The sequence below is a fragment of the Pleurodeles waltl genome, chromosome 5 (genome assembly GCF_031143425.1).
Source record: "Pleurodeles waltl isolate 20211129_DDA chromosome 5, aPleWal1.hap1.20221129, whole genome shotgun sequence".
Taxonomy (NCBI): domain Eukaryota; kingdom Metazoa; phylum Chordata; class Amphibia; order Caudata; family Salamandridae; genus Pleurodeles; species Pleurodeles waltl.
In genome coordinates, this window is record NC_090444.1 from 740601247 (window position 1) to 740619460 (window position 18214).

General features: G+C 47.0%; 1 protein-coding gene across 2 annotated transcripts in view; it reads left to right on the top strand.

The window, feature by feature from the left end:
- The window catches only part of RASGRP3 (RAS guanyl releasing protein 3), a 368221-nt gene that overhangs the window by 321910 nt on the left and 28097 nt on the right, over window positions 1–18214 (top strand). For both annotated transcript variants that reach the window (XM_069234699.1, XM_069234698.1), the window contains exons 14-15: window positions 9847–9883; window positions 15260–15385. In XM_069234699.1, coding sequence (XP_069090800.1) covers window positions 9847–9883; window positions 15260–15385 — 163 coding nt within the window. The remainder of the gene's footprint in view (window positions 1–9846; window positions 9884–15259; window positions 15386–18214) is intronic.

The following is an 18214-nucleotide window of genomic DNA, read 5'->3' on the forward strand; positions in this document are numbered from 1 at the left end:
CTGCTGGCGGTCCTTCATGGCCCAGCGGGGCTAGTGCTGGCGGTCCTTCATGGCCCAGCGGGGCTTTTGCTTGCGGTCCTTCTTGGCCCAGCGGGGCTAGTGGTGGTGGTCCTTCATGGCCCTGCGGGGCTTTTGCTAGCGGTCCTTCATGGTCCAGCGGGGCTAGTGCTGGCGGTGGCCTCCTGGGCAGGTGGGCTGGTGCTGGTGGTGGCCTCCTGGGCAGGTGGGCTGGTGCAGGCGGTGGCCTCCTGGGCAGCTGGGCTGGTGCTGGCGGTGGCCTCCTGGGCAGGTGGGCTGGCGGTGGCCTCCTGGGCAGCTGGGCTGGTGCTGGCGGTGGCCTCCTGGGCAGGTGGGCTGGTGCTGGCGGGCCCCTCCTGGGCAGGTGGGCTAGTGCTGGCGGTCCTGTCCTGGGCAGCTGGGCTTGTGCTGGAGGTGGGCTCCTGGGCATCGGGGATGATGGCGGTCTTCTCCGCTGTGCTGCTCTTCCCAGACTTGCCAGGTTTCTTGTGGCCCTTCCCCAACTTGGAAGGTATCACAGCTGACTCCACATTCCCACCAGGACCCCTGGGAGCGGCTTTGGTGGCTGGAGTCTTCCCCCTCTCCCGCTGGGCACTGGCCAACTTCTGATGCTTCACAGGTGGGGGACTGTCTGTGCTGTGGCTCCGTGCCAAACTGGCTGCCCTGGTGGCCGGTGCACTCCAGATTCCGATGACTACAGGCACCACTGGTCCCGGAGATGTTGTGGCTGAGGTGCTAGTTCAGGACCTAAGAGACGGACGGGGTGGGGGAGGTGTGGAAAAGAGGTCAAGGGTGGACAGGAAAAGTTTTTTGGACACACTGGGACGAGTAGCTGGACGGGGTTTGGAAGTCGAGGAAGAGGTGGTGGTTGTAGGAGGTGTACTTTTGGTGACTTTGGGTGAAGGTGCATGGGCTGGAGGCTGTTGTGAGGTGGATGGCTGTTGGGTGGGTGTGTGCCTGCGTTTGTGTATCTTGGGAGGGGGCGTCACAGACACACTGGGAGAGGACACAGGGGATGTGTGAATGGTAGTGGGGGTGGTGACTGCACGTGAGCGGGGTGTGGTGGTGGGTGTGCTGGAGAGGGACGTAGTGGCTGTAGAGGTAGTGCATGCAGGTGTGAGTGTAGACGAGACTGGGAGGGAGGAGGGAGACGAGGAGGAGGGGGACACAGTGGAGGCAGTGGATGTTGGTGTGTCTGCATGTGTGTGATGCTTGCGTGGGATGTGTGGTGCTTATGTTTGCCAGAGCTTCCCTTGTGTGTTGACGTGTGTGCATGCTGGTCTGTAGGTGTGCTTGGGATAGGCTGAGGTACAGGGGATTGGGTCTGGGTGGATGAAGTTGGAGGGGAGAGGCTAGAGACGGGGACAATGGCTGCCATCAGTGCTGAGGCCAGAGTCTGAAAAGCTCGCTGAAGGGCCGCCTGACCAGAATGAATGCCCTCCAGGAATGCATTTGTTTGTTGCAACTGTCTCTCTACACCCTGGATGGCATTCAAAATTGTAGACTGCCCAGCAGTGAGGGACCTGAGGAGGTCAATGGCCTTCTCACTGAGGGCAGCAGGGGTGCCTGGGGCGAAGGTGATGCCCACCATCCTGGGTGAGCGGGCACAGGGCAAAGGCTGAGGGGCTGCTGCGAGGGCAGTGCTTGTAGGGGGGGTGGCGGCTGTACCTGTAGATGCGGGGGGCACAGATGTTGCCGCCACCACAAGGGAGCTCCCATCAGAGGACGAGTCCGTGTCGCTGGTGCCAGCTCCTGTCCCCGCCGTGGAGCTCCCCTCGTCCTCCGTCCCACTGGTGAACTCTGAGTCCGTAGTCTCGCCCTCCAGGGCCATGTGGGATGCAGCTCCCTCCTGCTCCGGTGCCACTGCTCCTCCGCCTGATGATGCTAATGCACACAAGAACAGGGAGACCACAAAAAGGGGGGGACGACAGAAGAAAGACATGTTGAGTGCATGCATTACCGCTACCGTTGGCGGACACGACAGACACAGAAGTCCCCTGCACTACGCCGTGCTCTTGGGGTCCACTGTTCAATTCCTGGGAAATGGCCTACAAGGCTATGGACGACATATGCACACATAGATGACACAGGGGCATGACTAGGTGTACTTGGCACTCTACAGAGGTGGGGTGGGGTGCCACATGGCCTGCCTTATGGACGGGCCTTGCCTACGGAACTCGCCCTGGCCTAGGGAAACCCCCAGCCCACCTCCCCCACCCAGACACCTCCACTGCGCACAAAGTCAGCAGAATGAGAGTGTACTCACCCCCTTGTGGCTGCTGTGATGCCCTCAAGCGCCCATCCAACTCCGGGTAGGCCACCGCCAGGATCATCAGGGGGGTCATGGTGCGACGGGCACCCCTCCCACGTTGGGAGGCCATCCCCAGCTGAGCCTCCGCCGTCTTCTTGCTCCAGCGGCGAATGTCCTCCTATCTTTTCCGGCAGTGGGTGCTCCGTCTGTGGTAGACCCCCAAGGTCCGGACGTCCTTGGCGATGGCACGCCAAATATCTTTTTTCTGGTGGGCGCTGACCTACATAAAATGTACAGGGGAAAAAGAGAAGTTATTACCAACTGCACCGTCAAACTGATTGGCCCCCATCCCTACCCTTGCCATGTGGCACATGCATTCACCGTCTTTCATGCACACAGCACTCTCCCCCCGTCCTTCTTACATCCAGCCCTCTCCACACAGGCATAGCCCATACAACATGCTCCCTGTGTACTTACCTGTTTGTCTGGAGGACCGTAGAGTAGCGTGTACTGGGGGAGGACCCCATCCACGAGCTTCTCCAACTCCTCTGATGTGAAGGCAGGGGCCCTTTCCCCAGACACTCGAGCTATTGTCTCTTCCAGACCGAGGTCACAGCAGCACTTGCAGTGTAGGTCCTCTCCTGTCGAAGATCAGGTATCGAGTGATTGAACAGATAGAAAATGGCGGTCACGTCCGCAGCGGTGCATACCGTCACCACCGGCGTACATCGTCATTGGCTCCTGGGACCCATAGGGTCCAATGTTAACCAATGCAGCATTGCGCCGCGGTCTTCGACCGCCTACCGCGACGGTGTACAACGCCAGTGCAGTTACCTCACATCCCATTGTCCCACTTTACAGGTCAGGCAGCCGCCATTTCAGGGGCCCACATGGCTTCATTTTCAACTGCGTCACACATACCTAGGCCTAGACTCTACACACATACAGACCATCTTTTGTGTATGAATTGTGTTCTGTGTATGCTGTGGGTACGTACCTCTGAGGTGTTTGAGTCTGTGCTCGCTGTTGTCCTTCATAGGCACCGTTCGCTGGGACATGTGAGGAGATGGCGGCATCCTCCGGTGTACCGACCGTTGGTGGACCTGTCGACAATGGAGGAGCGACATGTGATTATCACATACAGGCTTGACCGTGCCACAATCCAGGAACTGTGTAGCCCGTTGGAGCCAGGCCTAATGTCAGCAATCCGCCATCCCACAGGAATCCCCCCCCTCAAGTGCAGGTGCTGTCAGTGCTCCATTTCCTTGCAAGTGGGTTTTTCAAACAACAGTGGCCATAGCATCAGGGATGTCCCAGCCTATGTTTTCCAACGTATTGTCCAGAGTGTTGTCTGCCCTTCTGAAACACATGCGGAGCTACATCGTTTTTCCTCTGGTGGAGGATTTGCCTACAGTGAAAGGTGATTTCTATGCCCTGGAACACATCCCCAACATCATAGGTGCCATTGATGGGACCCATGTGGTTTTGGTCCCACCCCAACAGGAGTGAACAGGTGTACAGAAACCAGAAGAGTTATCATTCGATTAATGTACAGATGGTATGCTTGGCAGACCAGTACATCTCCCATGTGAATGCCATGTTCCCTGGCTCAGTGCATGACGCCTACATCCTGCGGAATAGCAGAATCCCTTATGTGATGGGTCAACTCCAGAGGCACCGTGTGTGGCTGTTAGGTGAGCACCTGGAAGCAAGTCAGTGGGAATGGTTGTCTGGGTCTGGGGACATCCCTCCAGGTTAGTGCGTGTCTAACAGTTGTCCCTCACCATTTGCAGGTGACTCTGGTTACCCCAATCTGTCATGGCTACTGATCCCAGTGAGGAATCCCAGGACAAGGGCAGAGGAACGCTACAATGAGGCCCATGGGCTAACTAGGAGGGTGATCAAGCGGACCTTCGGCCTCCTGAAGGCCAGGTTCAGGTGCCTCGATATGACAGGTGGATCCCTATTCTACTCACCAAAGAAGGTGTGCCAGATCATCGTGGCCTGCTGTATGCTTCACAACTTGGCTTTGCGACGACAGGTGCCTTTTCTGCAGGAGGATGGTCCAGATGGAGGTGTTGTGGCAGCTGTGGAGCCTGTGGATAGTGAAGACGAGGAAGCAGAAGAAGAGGATATCAACAACAGGAACTCGGTGATCCTGCAATACTTCCAGTGAGACACAGGTAAGAAGACAAACCTGCCTGCTGTATGTACTTTAACACTACTACCTCTCTACTGTCTGTCGTTTTCACCCAGTGTATGGTCACTGAGTTGTCACTTTCCCTTACGATTTCACAGATGTGGGTCCCAGATGGCGGTGTTGTGGCAGCTGTGGAGCCTGTGGACAGTGAAGACGAGGTAGCAGAGGAAGAAGACATGAACAACAGGGACTCAGTGATCCAGCAATATTTCCAGTGAGACACAGGTAAGAGTACAGACCTGCCTACTACATGTACTCTAACACTACTACCTCTCTTCTGTCTGTCGTTTTCACCCAGTGTATGGTCACTGAGTTGTCACTTTCCCTTACGATTTCACAGATTTGGGTCCCACTGTGTGACATCTTCTTAGATTCCTCATGGACTAGAGCTGTGTGACATAGGTATGTTGACATTACAATTGAAAGAGCATTTTGTCACTGTAATTGCTAATACACTATTTTGAAATCACAGACAGACTCCAGATTGTTTTGTGCTTTAATTGTGTTTATTTAAGTGCTCAATATTGGAGGGGGTAGTGAAATAGTGAGGGGTGATGGCGGAGGAATGTCCATGGCAGAGTCCAGTCTATTGGTCTCACAGGTGCATTCCCCATATGGGCATAGGAAGTGGAGCTGGGGCAGTTTAAGTATGGACAGGGTGACAAAGTGGGTCAGTAGAATGACAATCAGGGTGGTCTCATTTCTTGGCGGGGGTCTTGGCATCGTGCTCTGTCTTTGTCCTGGATCTCAGGGACCGTTTGCGGGGTGGTTCTCCGTCTGCAGGGGGTGGGGTGCTGGTTTTGTGGTCCTGTGGTGGGGCGTCCTGTCCACTAGCGCCGGCGGAGGTGGTGGGCAGTTCATCGTCCATGCTAGTGTCAGTGGCCCCTTGTAGTGCCACAGTGTCCCTCCTGATGTTGAGTACTTCCTTCAGCACCCCTACGATGGTGCCCAGTGTGGAGCTGATGGTTCTGAGTTCCTCCCTGAAGGCCATATACTGTTCCTCCTGCAGGCGCTGGGTCTCCTGAAACTTGCCATCGTCTCCTGGGAGTGGTGGTAGGCTCCCATGATGGAGGAGAGGGCCTTGTGGAGAGTGGGTTCCCTTGGCCTGTCCACCCCCTGTCGCACAGCAGCCCTCCCAGTTCCCCTGTGTTCCTGGGCCTCCGTCCCCTGGACTGTGTGCCCACTGCCACTGCCCCCAGGTCCCTGTTGTTGGGGTGGTGGGTCATCCTGGGTTCCCTGTAGTGGTGGACACACAGCTGATTGACGTGTCCTGGGGACGGAGGTATGGGCCCGCTGGGTGGGTGCTGTGCTGGTGTTTCCAGAGGGGGGAAGGTCTGTGGTGGCCTGTGACTGGGTGAAGGGAACCGACTGTCCCGAGGTCCCCAATGGGCCGGGCTGGTCATCTAGATCCAGTTGGACAGAGCTGCTGTCATCACTGTGGTCCTCTTCTGTTGGTGGTGTGGACATGTGTGGTCCCTCCTGTCCGGTGACATTGGGTAGGGGTCCTGCAGGGGTATAAAAGGATGGTTATTACATCTGTGTGTGTCATGGTGTGCAATGGGTGGGTGACCGTGTACCCCAGTGCTTACATTCCTGTGTGGGACCTTGTGTGATGATGGTTTAGGGGGTTGTATGGGTATGTGCAGTGGGCATGCTTTAGTGATGGGTGTCCATGCTTTGTTGTTGCATGCAGGGCTTGGTGTTGGGATGGGTGGTTTGTGATGTTGGGACATATGTGAGGAGTTGGGGTGCTGGGGGTGAGGGTGAGGGTGGGGGTATGTGCTGGCATGCAGGTAGGGTGGGGGATGTAATAATTAAGATTTGCCTTACCAGAGTCCATTCCTCCACCTACTCCTGCGAGGCCCTCAGGATGCAGAATCGCCAAGACCTGCTCCTCCCATGTTGTTAGTTGTGGGGGAGGAGGTGGAGGTCCGCCGCCAGTCCGCTGAACCGCCTGTTGGTGTCTTGAGACCACGGAACGCACCTTCCCCCGTAGGTCATTCCACCTCTTCCTGATGTCCTCCCGATTTCTTGGGTGCTGTCCCACTGCGTTGACCCTGTCGACTATTCTTCGCCATAGCTCCATCTTCCTTGCTATTGAGGTGTGCTGCACCTGTGATCCGAATAGCTGTGGCTCTACCCGGACGATTTCCTCCACTATGACCCTGAGATCCTCCTCCGAGAACCTGGGGTGTCTTTGCCGTGCCATGGGGTGGTGTAGGTGATGTGTGGGGTGGAGTGTGTGGTGATAAGTGTGCTGATATGTAGTGGTGTGTTGTGTGAGGTGCGTGGAAGTTCTGTGGGTGATGGTGTTGTGTGCCTGTGGATGCTGTTGTTCTTGCTGGTGCTGTCTCTCTCTGGCCTTCTTTCGGAAATTTTTGTCGGAGGGGGTTGTGGGTGATGTGGGTGTGTGTTTTATATTGTAATGGGTGTGTGGGAGTGGTGTGTGCATGTGTATCAGGTTTGTGTATTTCGAATTGTCCAATGTGGCTGTGTTTTGTAAGAGTGTGTGTATTTTGAGCGCGGCGGTGTGTACCGCCAATGGAATACCGCGGTTGAAAGACCGCCGCGTGGATTCGTGTGTCGTGATAGTGTGGGCGTTTTTCTGTTGGCGTGACGGTGGAGGTTTTGTTTTCGCCAGTTTATCACTGACCTTTGGTGTGGCGGACTTGTGTGGGTGTCTGAATTTTGGCGGATTCCGAAATGTGGGTCATAATAGCTGTGGCGGAATTCTGCGGCGGTGTGTTGGCGGTCTTCTGCACGGCGGTAAGCGGCTTTTACCGCCAATGTTGTAATGAGGGCCTGTATTTTGTAAGTTTGCACTGATTTTGCATCAAAAAACGATGTAAATAATGTGCTAAAATAAGTATAAATATGGGCCTAAGCTTTCTTCCAAACTAGCGTCCCTGGGTTAATCACCTAAAAGATGAAAATCGGATGGCTGCATTGCACTTTAATGGTACGTATTTTTTTCTTTTGCTTTGTATTTCATGTGCTCTTTCACCTAATCTGGGAGCTGGAGTAGCACTTTAGTAACAACAGCAAATCTATTACGGTTTTAGAAATGTGTTTCAGGCAATAATATACCCACGGGTGATGGGACTTTCACACTCTGGCAAGTTGCTAAAAGCTCGCAGACAACCAGGGCATAACTATGTGAAGACCTTCGGATGTGTCTGTACAGCTAACAGTCACACTGACTGAAGGCAGGTAGCCATGAGTCTTCTATTTGGGTGTAAGTCACTTTCTTGTGGTCCAGTCACTGTTGATTGACCGTCGCTGTCCCCATTAGCCTGCTGTTTCCCTGACATTATATCATGAATCTGTATGTTTTCCATTGATTCGCAGGCTCAAGTCCCAGGAGAAGCAAGAATATTTTATCTGATCCATTTAGCAACTCTGCCAGTAAACATCACTTATGCCCCATGAGTACTGCCTGCCTCTTACTGAGCATATCTACAAACGCATCTTAAGTACACTCTTATGCATGGTTCTGTTACCCAAGTCCACACTGGCAAACAAGTGCAGCAAAAGTAGGGCATGCGGCAGAAACAGGCATTAAACTGAACTTCTCTTTTAGGATCTTCCCAGGAGTTGAGCATCTTCACTTTATCATCAATAATTATTTTTCCTCTACTTTTTCATATTTTATCTTGATATTGTTGATTTTAAATACAAGTAGTTACTTATATGATTGATCATCTTCTTCAAAGAATGTGGTATGTTATTCCTATTTAAGGAATTCAAATAGCATAGCTTTGATGCCTCACAGGCTATTGGTGGACGACGTTCTGCAACTTCACATTCCCCTACTTTGTGAGGTTCATTTTCAGAACTTTGCAAACTCCACAAAGTTTGCAAACATAACAAACAGAAAGAAAACTTCAGCCCACTGCTCAAATTCGGACAACTCCACAAACTTTGCAAGTTCGTGAAGTACCAAAATTATGCTAGTGAAATGTTAACTTCCCCAGCTTTACTTACGACCAGTTCAGAGCGCCAGATAAAAGCATAATAAGCCACATCTTTAGGAGGGGCACACCAGTTCGTGTAGACACTTCTTTGCGAGGTAGGGTAGTGCTTCGGCCAGTCTCTTTGCTTTTTAATTCCCAACCAAGTGCTTAGTATTGCAGTAAGATTAGGAATGAGGTTACTGGATCTTGTGTTCTTTGAATATAAAAGAAAGGGGGTAAAATGGTGCATGGACTGTCGTTCTTTTTCGTATAACAATACATTAAAAAAATGGGAGATTAACCGTCCGTTTTCTGGTCTGAAATTGTGTTCGTTGTCTGAGCCCCTGGGGAAAGGTTCCCCATCCTTGAATTCCACAATATTCCTAAACTCTTTATCATGGAACACAATGGGTTACTTCTTCAAAAAACATACTAACCACCGGCAGCTGGAGTTTTTTAAAACATATTATTAGGAAAAAGATCTTCACTTCTCAGAAGTAATAACTACTTATGAACTTCCTATATTAGAGAGCTACTCCTGCTGTTATATTTGGGGAAGAGCACATAAAAGTGTTTAGACAAAAATACAAAGTAAAAGAGAAAAAATATGTATCATGCTCTTGTATTGCATCATGAAAATTGAAAAAGCCTTTCAGTCAGACAACATGAATTCCGTAGCCCCGCTTCCCTTAGCATGTCACTGGACACCACGCCGAGTAGTTTGTGTGTAATTAACTCAACATTCCCCTGTTTCACTTCACATCAGAGTTTTCTGCTACCAGGCGCAGTTATTGGGGCCAGACTTGCTGATTCTGGACGGTATTTCCAAGAACCTTCTTCCAGTACAAAACTTATGTTAGACACTGACCTCTCCACAGCGGCGTAACATAAGCCCCTGCAGTCCTCGGGGTACAGCTCCAGTGGTCCCCGTCAGCAAAGGTGGTAGGTGGTGGGCAAGGGAGAGGGGCCCACTCCATGTACTTTTGCAGGGGTGCCCCCTCAAGTTTCGTTACACCACTGCCTCTGCGAGGCTGTGCATAACTCAAGGCAGCCTTTTAGAGCGCAAGCGCAAAGGATGACATCAGCAGTACGCCGGTCTTAATAAGTGTGGCTCTGCAGTGCACTTCTCCTCTGCGCCATTAGAAGCTGTGCTCTTTTATGGGCAGGAATGGTAAAACTGCCTCTTATTGTTGACCGTATTGTGAGGTACTAAGTAGCTTCGATTTTGCATTCCATGGCAAGCTGATATGTTTGTTGTATAGCAACACGTGGCTGCATTACAGCTGGGTTTATCGTGGCTGCGTGGTTCCCTTCCGCAGGAAGGGTGTTTAGCTGTTGCATCCTGTGACGCTCTTGTTACTTCCTGCCTAATGACCCTTGTTTTCCTTCAGCTCCCCCTGACATTCTTTTGTCTTTCCCTGCAGCTCTGGGGTATAATCAAACAAGGATACAAGTGCAAAGGTAAATAACAATCCCAGCTTGTTTTAAAAGCCTAAATACAGCACTGTTTTGTAAAACAGTTATGTCATCAAAGACTCAGATGCGTCAACACTAATTTGGGTCATTCAGACCAACGGGGCTGAGAAATGGTGCCATGCAGTTGCAAAATGTTATTGTTAGCTGCATGAACGGAAAGAACTGGAGCATTGTACGTGTTAAGATACTTACTGTAGTCTTAGCCAAAGAAAGCTCAACTACGTCAAAGAGATCTTGTAAGACACACAGCAGTAAAATGTCTGCTATACTGTTAAATATGCTAGATGTACTGCTATACTGGTTTCTTATGCTATGTAATGCTGTTGTGTTATGTTGTATAATTTTATGTCATGCTCTGTTTTGTTATGTTGTTAGGCTGTTATGTTATGCTATGTGATGTTTTGTTATTTTATGATACGTATCCTATGCATGTAATGGCTGCAGTTATTCTTTTCTTCATTTCATATACTAACATCACCTCTATGAGACCCTGAATGTTATGCTGTTTAAAATTTTCGGATGCATATAGTGAATACAGCCAATTAAAAAACATACATAAAAGATCACAGTGGTGGAGAGTATACCATCTAAGTCTCTCACACAAAAATAGATCACAATTGCATGGTAAGTGTTCCCACAATCATCTCATAGCAGAGATCTGCATTGTCAATAAACACTTGAAAGTAGCATCAACCAGTGTTAGTGAGCGCTCTAAGAGAATGTTTTTGAAAAATTGATTAAATGAAGAATGAAATAAGGAGTAAGACCGTTTCTATGACTGTTTTCTGACCGCACAGCTGTCAAATAGGCCGAATTTGGTGTCAGGGAGCATTCCTTCCACCACCCCTCCTCCAGTGCTTGCGTTGAACTTCATGACACAATTCTTTTCAGCTATAGACATCTCTACTCCTGTGGCTTTAACGTGCTTAGGCTGCATGTGTTAGCATCCAGACCTATTGACTTTGTCATGTTTGCTCAGGTTACCTTTGAATGAGATCACTGATATGCAGTGATATGTCACACCAGTCGACCAATTGTTTAAATATCCTCTGTAATACAATACTTAGTTGACAGATAATTAGCCCTCCATTCATACTTAGCAGAAGTGTGAGTAAATATACAAGTAATAAATGTCTTTAAAGGAAGCATGAATTGAAATGTGTTGAATATCAAAGTCCATTAAAACCATCTGTACACCCCAGGCAGAACTAGATAGCACAGAATAATTAGTGGAGTTCAATATATTTGATGTTTTCCAGCCTGTATCTTTTTAGACGTTTTCTTTTTGGGATGTAGACCTCATAGAATATATTGGCACCAGAACAGATAAAATGTTTTGATGCAAAGACATTATTTCAAAGAGTAAACTTCACTAGTAGTATTTCACTCTATCATTTAGGCATGTTAAAGCTATTGGTTTCCATCAAACTTTAGAATATTTTAACTTACAAAAACATCATTGTTTATGGTAGTGAATACGAGTTACAGTGAAGATTTCACAAAAAGTTTACGCTGTCTCTATTTGGAAGGTGTTAAAAATCGTTTTTTCGGGTCTTAAAAACGTGAGGTTGTACCTTTAGTAAAGCATTACAGGTAGATGTATACACCAAGTTATCGCATAGTGATAGAAAAAGCGTGTTCACCTGAATAATTTACAGTAGAACAGGTTAGAAAATGAACGTTCTAATAAACTCATAATTGCATCAATGTTAATTGTTAGATGAACCTAGAATGATTTTCTCCACTGGTTCCTGTCTGAAAATAATCAGAGTATTGCCATGGATTGGCCAATCAGTGCCATGGACTGTACATTGATATAAGTTAGCCCCTTAGGCCCAGATTTGCATAGGACTAATGTAATGCAGTACATCAAGCAAAGTTGCTGTGCAAGGAAGAGAGCAGAACAGCACAATATCTAAGAATATGTGGCACTGTTATGCTCTTTTCCTGCACTTGTGCACTTTTAGCTGCCAGGTGGCAACACTGTCACCCTTGAGCCAAAGTGCAAAAGTGTCTGCATATTGGGAAGCATAGGTTTTGTGTTGGAATAGATCCCTTTGATTACAAAAACTATGCTTCAAGTTTTTTCCCACCTCGTACGTGTCCTGTAAAATGTAGCATACATGCTGAGTGGGAAAAACGAGGAGAAATGAAAACATTCCTCCTCATTAACGTGCATTAAGGAGGTGCTGGATTTTGGTGCAAATTTGCCTCAGAATCCATGGATGTTTGCTTACATTCATGCTTACACTCATGCACCACCTATGGAACAGTCATATGATGCACATAAATGCAAGGCAGCGCATTGTGCAGCTTTGCGTTACTTTGGGTTACACTCGAACCCAAATCACAATTTACATTGGATTCTAAATCCCACCACACTTTACCCCAGGTTTGTATTTTTAAAAAATCTAACAATTGAAGCAAACCCAATACAAAGTGCTTGTAAATCTGGGATTTAGGACATAATTATTGATTATTTATACAACGCTGCAAGACACCTTGCTGCGCTGCGTGAAAGGGAGAGGGCAGGAATGCCCAATATCTATCAATTGGTTGAAACAGGCAAGCCATTTCCTTGTTTCCCCCACCATCACATGCTTTTAGGACTGATATGAAATTTTTTTGGTAGATGTGACTCATAATTTGGCTTTTAGAGCCAAGCTGCCCCTGGCTTGGCTCTGGTTAGACTCTTCCCCTGAATTCTCTAGCTTGCCCACATCTAAGAGAAGCTATAGATCAGTCCTTCACAATAAGAAAAAGACAAATAAGTTCTTGCAGATATAACTAGTAGGGCCAGCATCCACTCACTCTAATATTGACCCTTTAACAGAGAACAATCCCCAAAACAGTAACCTGAAAAAGCCAACCTAGGGATCTTAACAAAGCTGCAACCACTACTTAGAACACAGAACTACACTGATTCTTGTTTTCTAAACATCCACGTTCCCCTGCCCAATCACATTTAAAATACCTCAGCCTTTCTCTTGTACATCAACACTCTATATCCTATCCTCTCTCCTACTGCAACTTCTCCTCTTGTATAACTCTCCTATTTTTGCTCCGTAAAGAGTACAAGAATACCTTTGCATCCTCGCGATCCATGAAGACATAACTTGTCATACTTCATATAGCTCCTGCCTCTGTTGTGTTCATTGGCTAAAGTCAGGAAACAGAAGAATTCTAAATTGTTGAAAGTACAGCACTCCCCTATTCCTTGCTTTCTTTATAATCACCTCCCTCTCTTAATTGCCACATAAAATTATCACAACCAAAGTCCCAGACTGATGAGCACCTTCCCTCAGTCCTGCAATGTAAATATTCCAAAGAACTTATAGCACAGTTGCATACAGGTCAGGAACAGGGTTTTCTGAAGCATCATTTCATGTCAAAACCTGTTAAATTATACCCTTCTACATGCAAGAGGAATCCAAGGTACCTCAATACACAGTCTCGTCTAAAATTTTCTAAGGGCTCATTTTTTTCAGAATGTCAATTCCATGCTCTAGCAGAGTTTGACACATTTATTTTAACTTCAAAGGTCTTCTGGATGTTTCACATAATAGATCTAGAGCAAATATCTTCAGCATGGCTGACTGAATCTAATTTGTGACCATCCTCATTAATCATATCCAGCTTTGATTCCATTTTTTCAGTACTCCAAGGTATTGTTATTATTTCACCTCCAGAGGAAAAAAGGGATCCTGAAGAAAGTTTACAGGAGGGATCCCTAGATGCTGCAGTATGTTTGTGCTCAAATAAGTCTTTCCTTTCTGGTTTCTTGTACTTCTTCGATTCAGGGGACTTTACTGTCCTGTGTAGTAATAATGACCTGTTTCCTTAAGGAATGGATGGAGTCTCTAGACCCTGCCCTCCCTTGTAAACAAACACAAATGGGCAACTGCCAGTGAACACAATTCTATGCATGCCTCCCTCTTTAAGCACCAAAGGCTGAGGTTGGTGAACACCGACACGAACTGAAGAATAGTGCCTGAGCTGGAATACATATTGCAGCAGTATGGATCTTTTCTATGTTTCTCTTCACAAAGCCAATCAATCAATCAGTGCTTGTAAAGTGCAACTACTCACCCGTTAGGGTCTCAGGGCGCTGGTAGGGAGGGAGGCATTGAGTGTAGCATATACAGGTGAGGTGGTCCTTAAAAAAGCCATTTCTTCAGTTCCTTCGAGAAGCTGTGGAGGGAGGTGGTTTGTCTGATGTGGGGAGGAAGGGCGTTCCAGGAGGTGGCTGTGAGGTAGGAGAAGGAGTGTCCTCCTGTTCTGGTTTTCCTGATGTGGGGAACTTCTGCAAAAGTGAGCTGGGCTGAGTGTAGGGCCCTGTGGGGTACGTAGAAGTTTAGTCGCTGGTTCAGGTAGGCTGGTCCGGTATTGTGGAGGGCTTTGTGTGCATGGTAGAGGATCTTGAAAGTGATTCTTTCTTCTATGGAAAGCCAGTGCAATGTAGCAGGTGTTGCGAGATGTGGCAGTGTCGAGGTAGGTCGAAGACCAGTGTGGCGGCGGCGTTCTGGATCTTTTGTAGTTTGCGGGTGAATTTCTTGTTGATTCCGGCATAGAGTGCGTTGCCGTAGTCCAGTCTGCTGGTAATGAGAGCGTTTGTGACGGTCTTTCTATGTTCGAGGGGGACCCCCATAAAGGACTTGCATTGGAGGCGGAGGGTGAGGAAGCAGATGGAGGTGACTGAGTTGATTTGATGGTTCATGATGAGGTCGGAGTCCAGCCAATGAGCCTGCAATCACCAATAGGTTTCCCATTAAGTCCAGAACCTCTCAGCCAACAATCCACAGGCAGGAGAGACAATGGGCTGCCACAAGGAAGAGTGGGACAGAAGACATAGACACAGCTTCACAAAATGATAGGCCAGTCACCACTCCACAGATGTGCTAGGAAAAGCAAAACAAACAGGCATCAGACAGTTGTTTGAAATACAACTGGTCCCCTTCCCTGTGTCTGTGGCTCGTGTGCCTCACTGAGTCCAGGACGGTCAAAGACAAAGCTTCACTATCTGCCGCCCAAAAGCAGTGCGGCCATGTTGATCAGCTTTAAGCTGCCCCCGCCGCACACACACAGCAATGCGTTATTAAACAATGGATGGGCATTGGTATATACAATACTTTACAGCCCAAAAGGATGGAAAGAAAGGTGATAGAGGAACATTAAATAAAAGCAGCCCAGCTTGGTCCCTGATTGCCAACTGTCTCTACCCCCGCTTCGTCTTCTAATTTCTTTACCTTCATCTGTGGTAGAAGCCAGGTCGATTGTACTACTTTACATTTATGTTTATTTTGCTGCCATAGCTCACACGCCAGAACTATTGTTTCAGTTTGTATTGCCATTTTCTTACAGATTGTGGAGTAAATTGTCATAAACAGTGCAAAGACCTGCTGGTGCTGGCATGCAGGAAGTTCTCCAGAGGAATGTCGTTTGGCAGTGGCCACGGTTCTTTGCCCAGCAGTCCATCACTGCCTCCAGGTAAGAATTGCACTACACACTAACGGGGTAACCCAATAAACCTCGAGGCCCGGGTAGCTATTGGTAATTAATTAATATGGCCCTGTCGGTAGATTCAATAGCACAAGCCTGCTTGTAGAGACCTATTTTACTTTAAGGAACCAAAACATAAGACCTTTGAAACAACTTACACATAAAAGAAATTAATGAAACACAGTACCAAGTAACAGATTATTACTCACAATATATATTAATTTACACAACAAAATGAACACAGTCACCTTTTTCACGAGTCACGTTGCACGAGCACTTTTTTTCCACAACCGTTGCACTTAATTGCCGCAATCATTATTGATATGTGTACATATTGTTGTGTAAATTAATTTATATTGTGAGTAACAATCTGTTACTGGGTACTGTGTTTAATTAATTTATTTTAAGTGAAATTTGTTTCAAAGGTTTTGTGGTTTGGTTCCTTAAAGTAATATAGGTCCCTACAAGCAGCTTCTGCTATTGAAGGTACCCACAGGGCCAAATTAAATATGTAACATCCAGGTAATAATGCAACAGCTAAAAGATGCACTGTTCTTTGTAAAGCATGCCTTTGCCCTTTTGCACAATATTACCAATAAAATGGGCTAACCCCTTTATTGTTTCTAATCAAACTAGAATGTTTACAAAAGGCTACCTTAATAGTGAAACAACTAAATGGTGTACATTTTGTTCACTTAGCTTTTGAGTTGCTCACTGGAAAACACTGATTTTTTTTGCATTGCTGTTATAAGCATAGTCCCCATAACTGTCAGAAATTATTTTTAGTTGAGGTCTGTATCCAAAAGGTAAAAACAACTACTCACCATCTAGCACGTTTGAGAGCACGGAGTGTGCCTAATTTTAGCAGGAGAGTTGAGTTATACTGGGCCAATTTCATACTCAAACTATTTTGATGCCTTTACCTTACTGGCAATTTAAACAACAAAAAACATTTTCAGGTAGGACACTTCCTATTGGACAAGTGCCAAATCTAAGCTTCGTTTATATGGCCTCTGTTTGAAGTGTGAAAAAAGGATACAAAACAATGAACTGGACTGAGGGCCAACTGTTTAGGCTGAGGTTATTCCAAGCGTTCTGAACATCACGTTTTGTTTTTCTCTTTGAGGCACCCAGAATATGATGTGTATACCCAGACGTGGCCCTTTTGTTCAATGTGCCATGAAACGCCAGGTGCTACTCACTGATGAGGCCCAACAAGACTGAAACCAGTCTGGAGTTGAATGGGTTCCTGTCTAGACACGACATGGTCTGAAAGTTTGCGATTAACGGTTCCTGTTGGCTGGGATCAAATTAAGCATTCAATCCATGATAGTAGCTTTACAACAATTCTCTCAGGAGCTGCCCTTTTCCTGTAGCTGGCACTGCGAAGGCTCCACAGTAGTTATGTACACGAAATTCTGGTAGCAGTTCATAAATAGGCCCACAAATGCCACAATGTTACCTTGGTTTGGTGCCTGGGTAACTGGAACTGTCCTGTCCAAATTTGCAGTCTGTTCTCTGTCACCTGATGTACACAAAATACTGGCGACAGTCATAAGAATGGAATCTCTCGAATTGATCCCTTCTGAGCAAAAATAGGTGATTCATCATTATTGTGTTCTTTACTGATGTTCTTTCACTTACTTCTATCTGGTATTTCTGTAAATGCTTCTCTACACACCATGACCTGGACCACTTAAAAATGCCAAGAGTTGCCTATTTGTAGCAAGGGACTCTTTAGCACTATAGTACATATTGTAGTGGTGTGCAATATTGTTACATTCATTTCTCACCTCATTTGTCACTTCAGTGGACAGTGATGTTTTGAGGAATCAGCAAAAAACATTGTCTGCATATTGTCTTTAAGGCCAAATACGAGCACTGATCACTGATCTTAAGTGTGTAAAGAAACAGTAGGTATTGCAAAATTATTTGTAGCAGGCTAGGATCGAGATGCTTTTAATCACTACTGTTACCTATTGCCAGGATGGCTTTTTGGGGGAACAATTAAAAATAAAGAGGAAATATGTGCAGAGATACCTGGTGGTCAGAATTTATGATTTAGGTCGATGTCTCTGCATATATTTGCACCTTTTATGCATAACCCCTAAGGAACATGGAATAACTGTTTTGATCCAGATTAACTGGGTGAAATTCTTCATGGAATTCCTTATTTTGTGGAGTTTAACAGACACCGTTACCGCCTTCTCTGAGGTGTTGGTAACTGTTTTTGAAGAGGTCATTGCCAGGTTTGGGCAGTGCAAGAGCAGGACTTATCGGTGACAACTTCAAAACCTTCCTGGCAGGGGAAATCAGCCTGCTACCTCTAATAGCAACCTTGGTCTCCAGGATTAAATAGAATATTGAAGGTGGCACTGGAAGTCAATACGTGGAAGGAAGGACTGGTGCACAGAAAAACCTTCCAGCTGCTTCAGGTCAATGAAGAGGACGAGCAGTATGATGAAGACATATAACTCACTGGACAAGAGGCAAGGAAGAGGGTGGAGCACTTAGAAAAGACCAAACGAGCGAGCAAGGAGGAGTGCGAAGCTGCAACGCAACAAATTCAATTCATCCACCTTATTTATAAATTTTCCAGGAATTGAACATGCAGAGAGCAGGAAGTAGAAACCCACTATATTACCTCGGAATAAAACACACTGAATAATGAAATAATAGCAATTATCAAAATTAACAAAGTGTGCACTGGGTTGCTTAAACATGGGAATGGTTAAAGGAATGTCACCCAGGTTACTACGTCCTTACAGAGATGCTGTAGATACTGAATCACCTGAACTTTTCTTGGATGCGGCATAA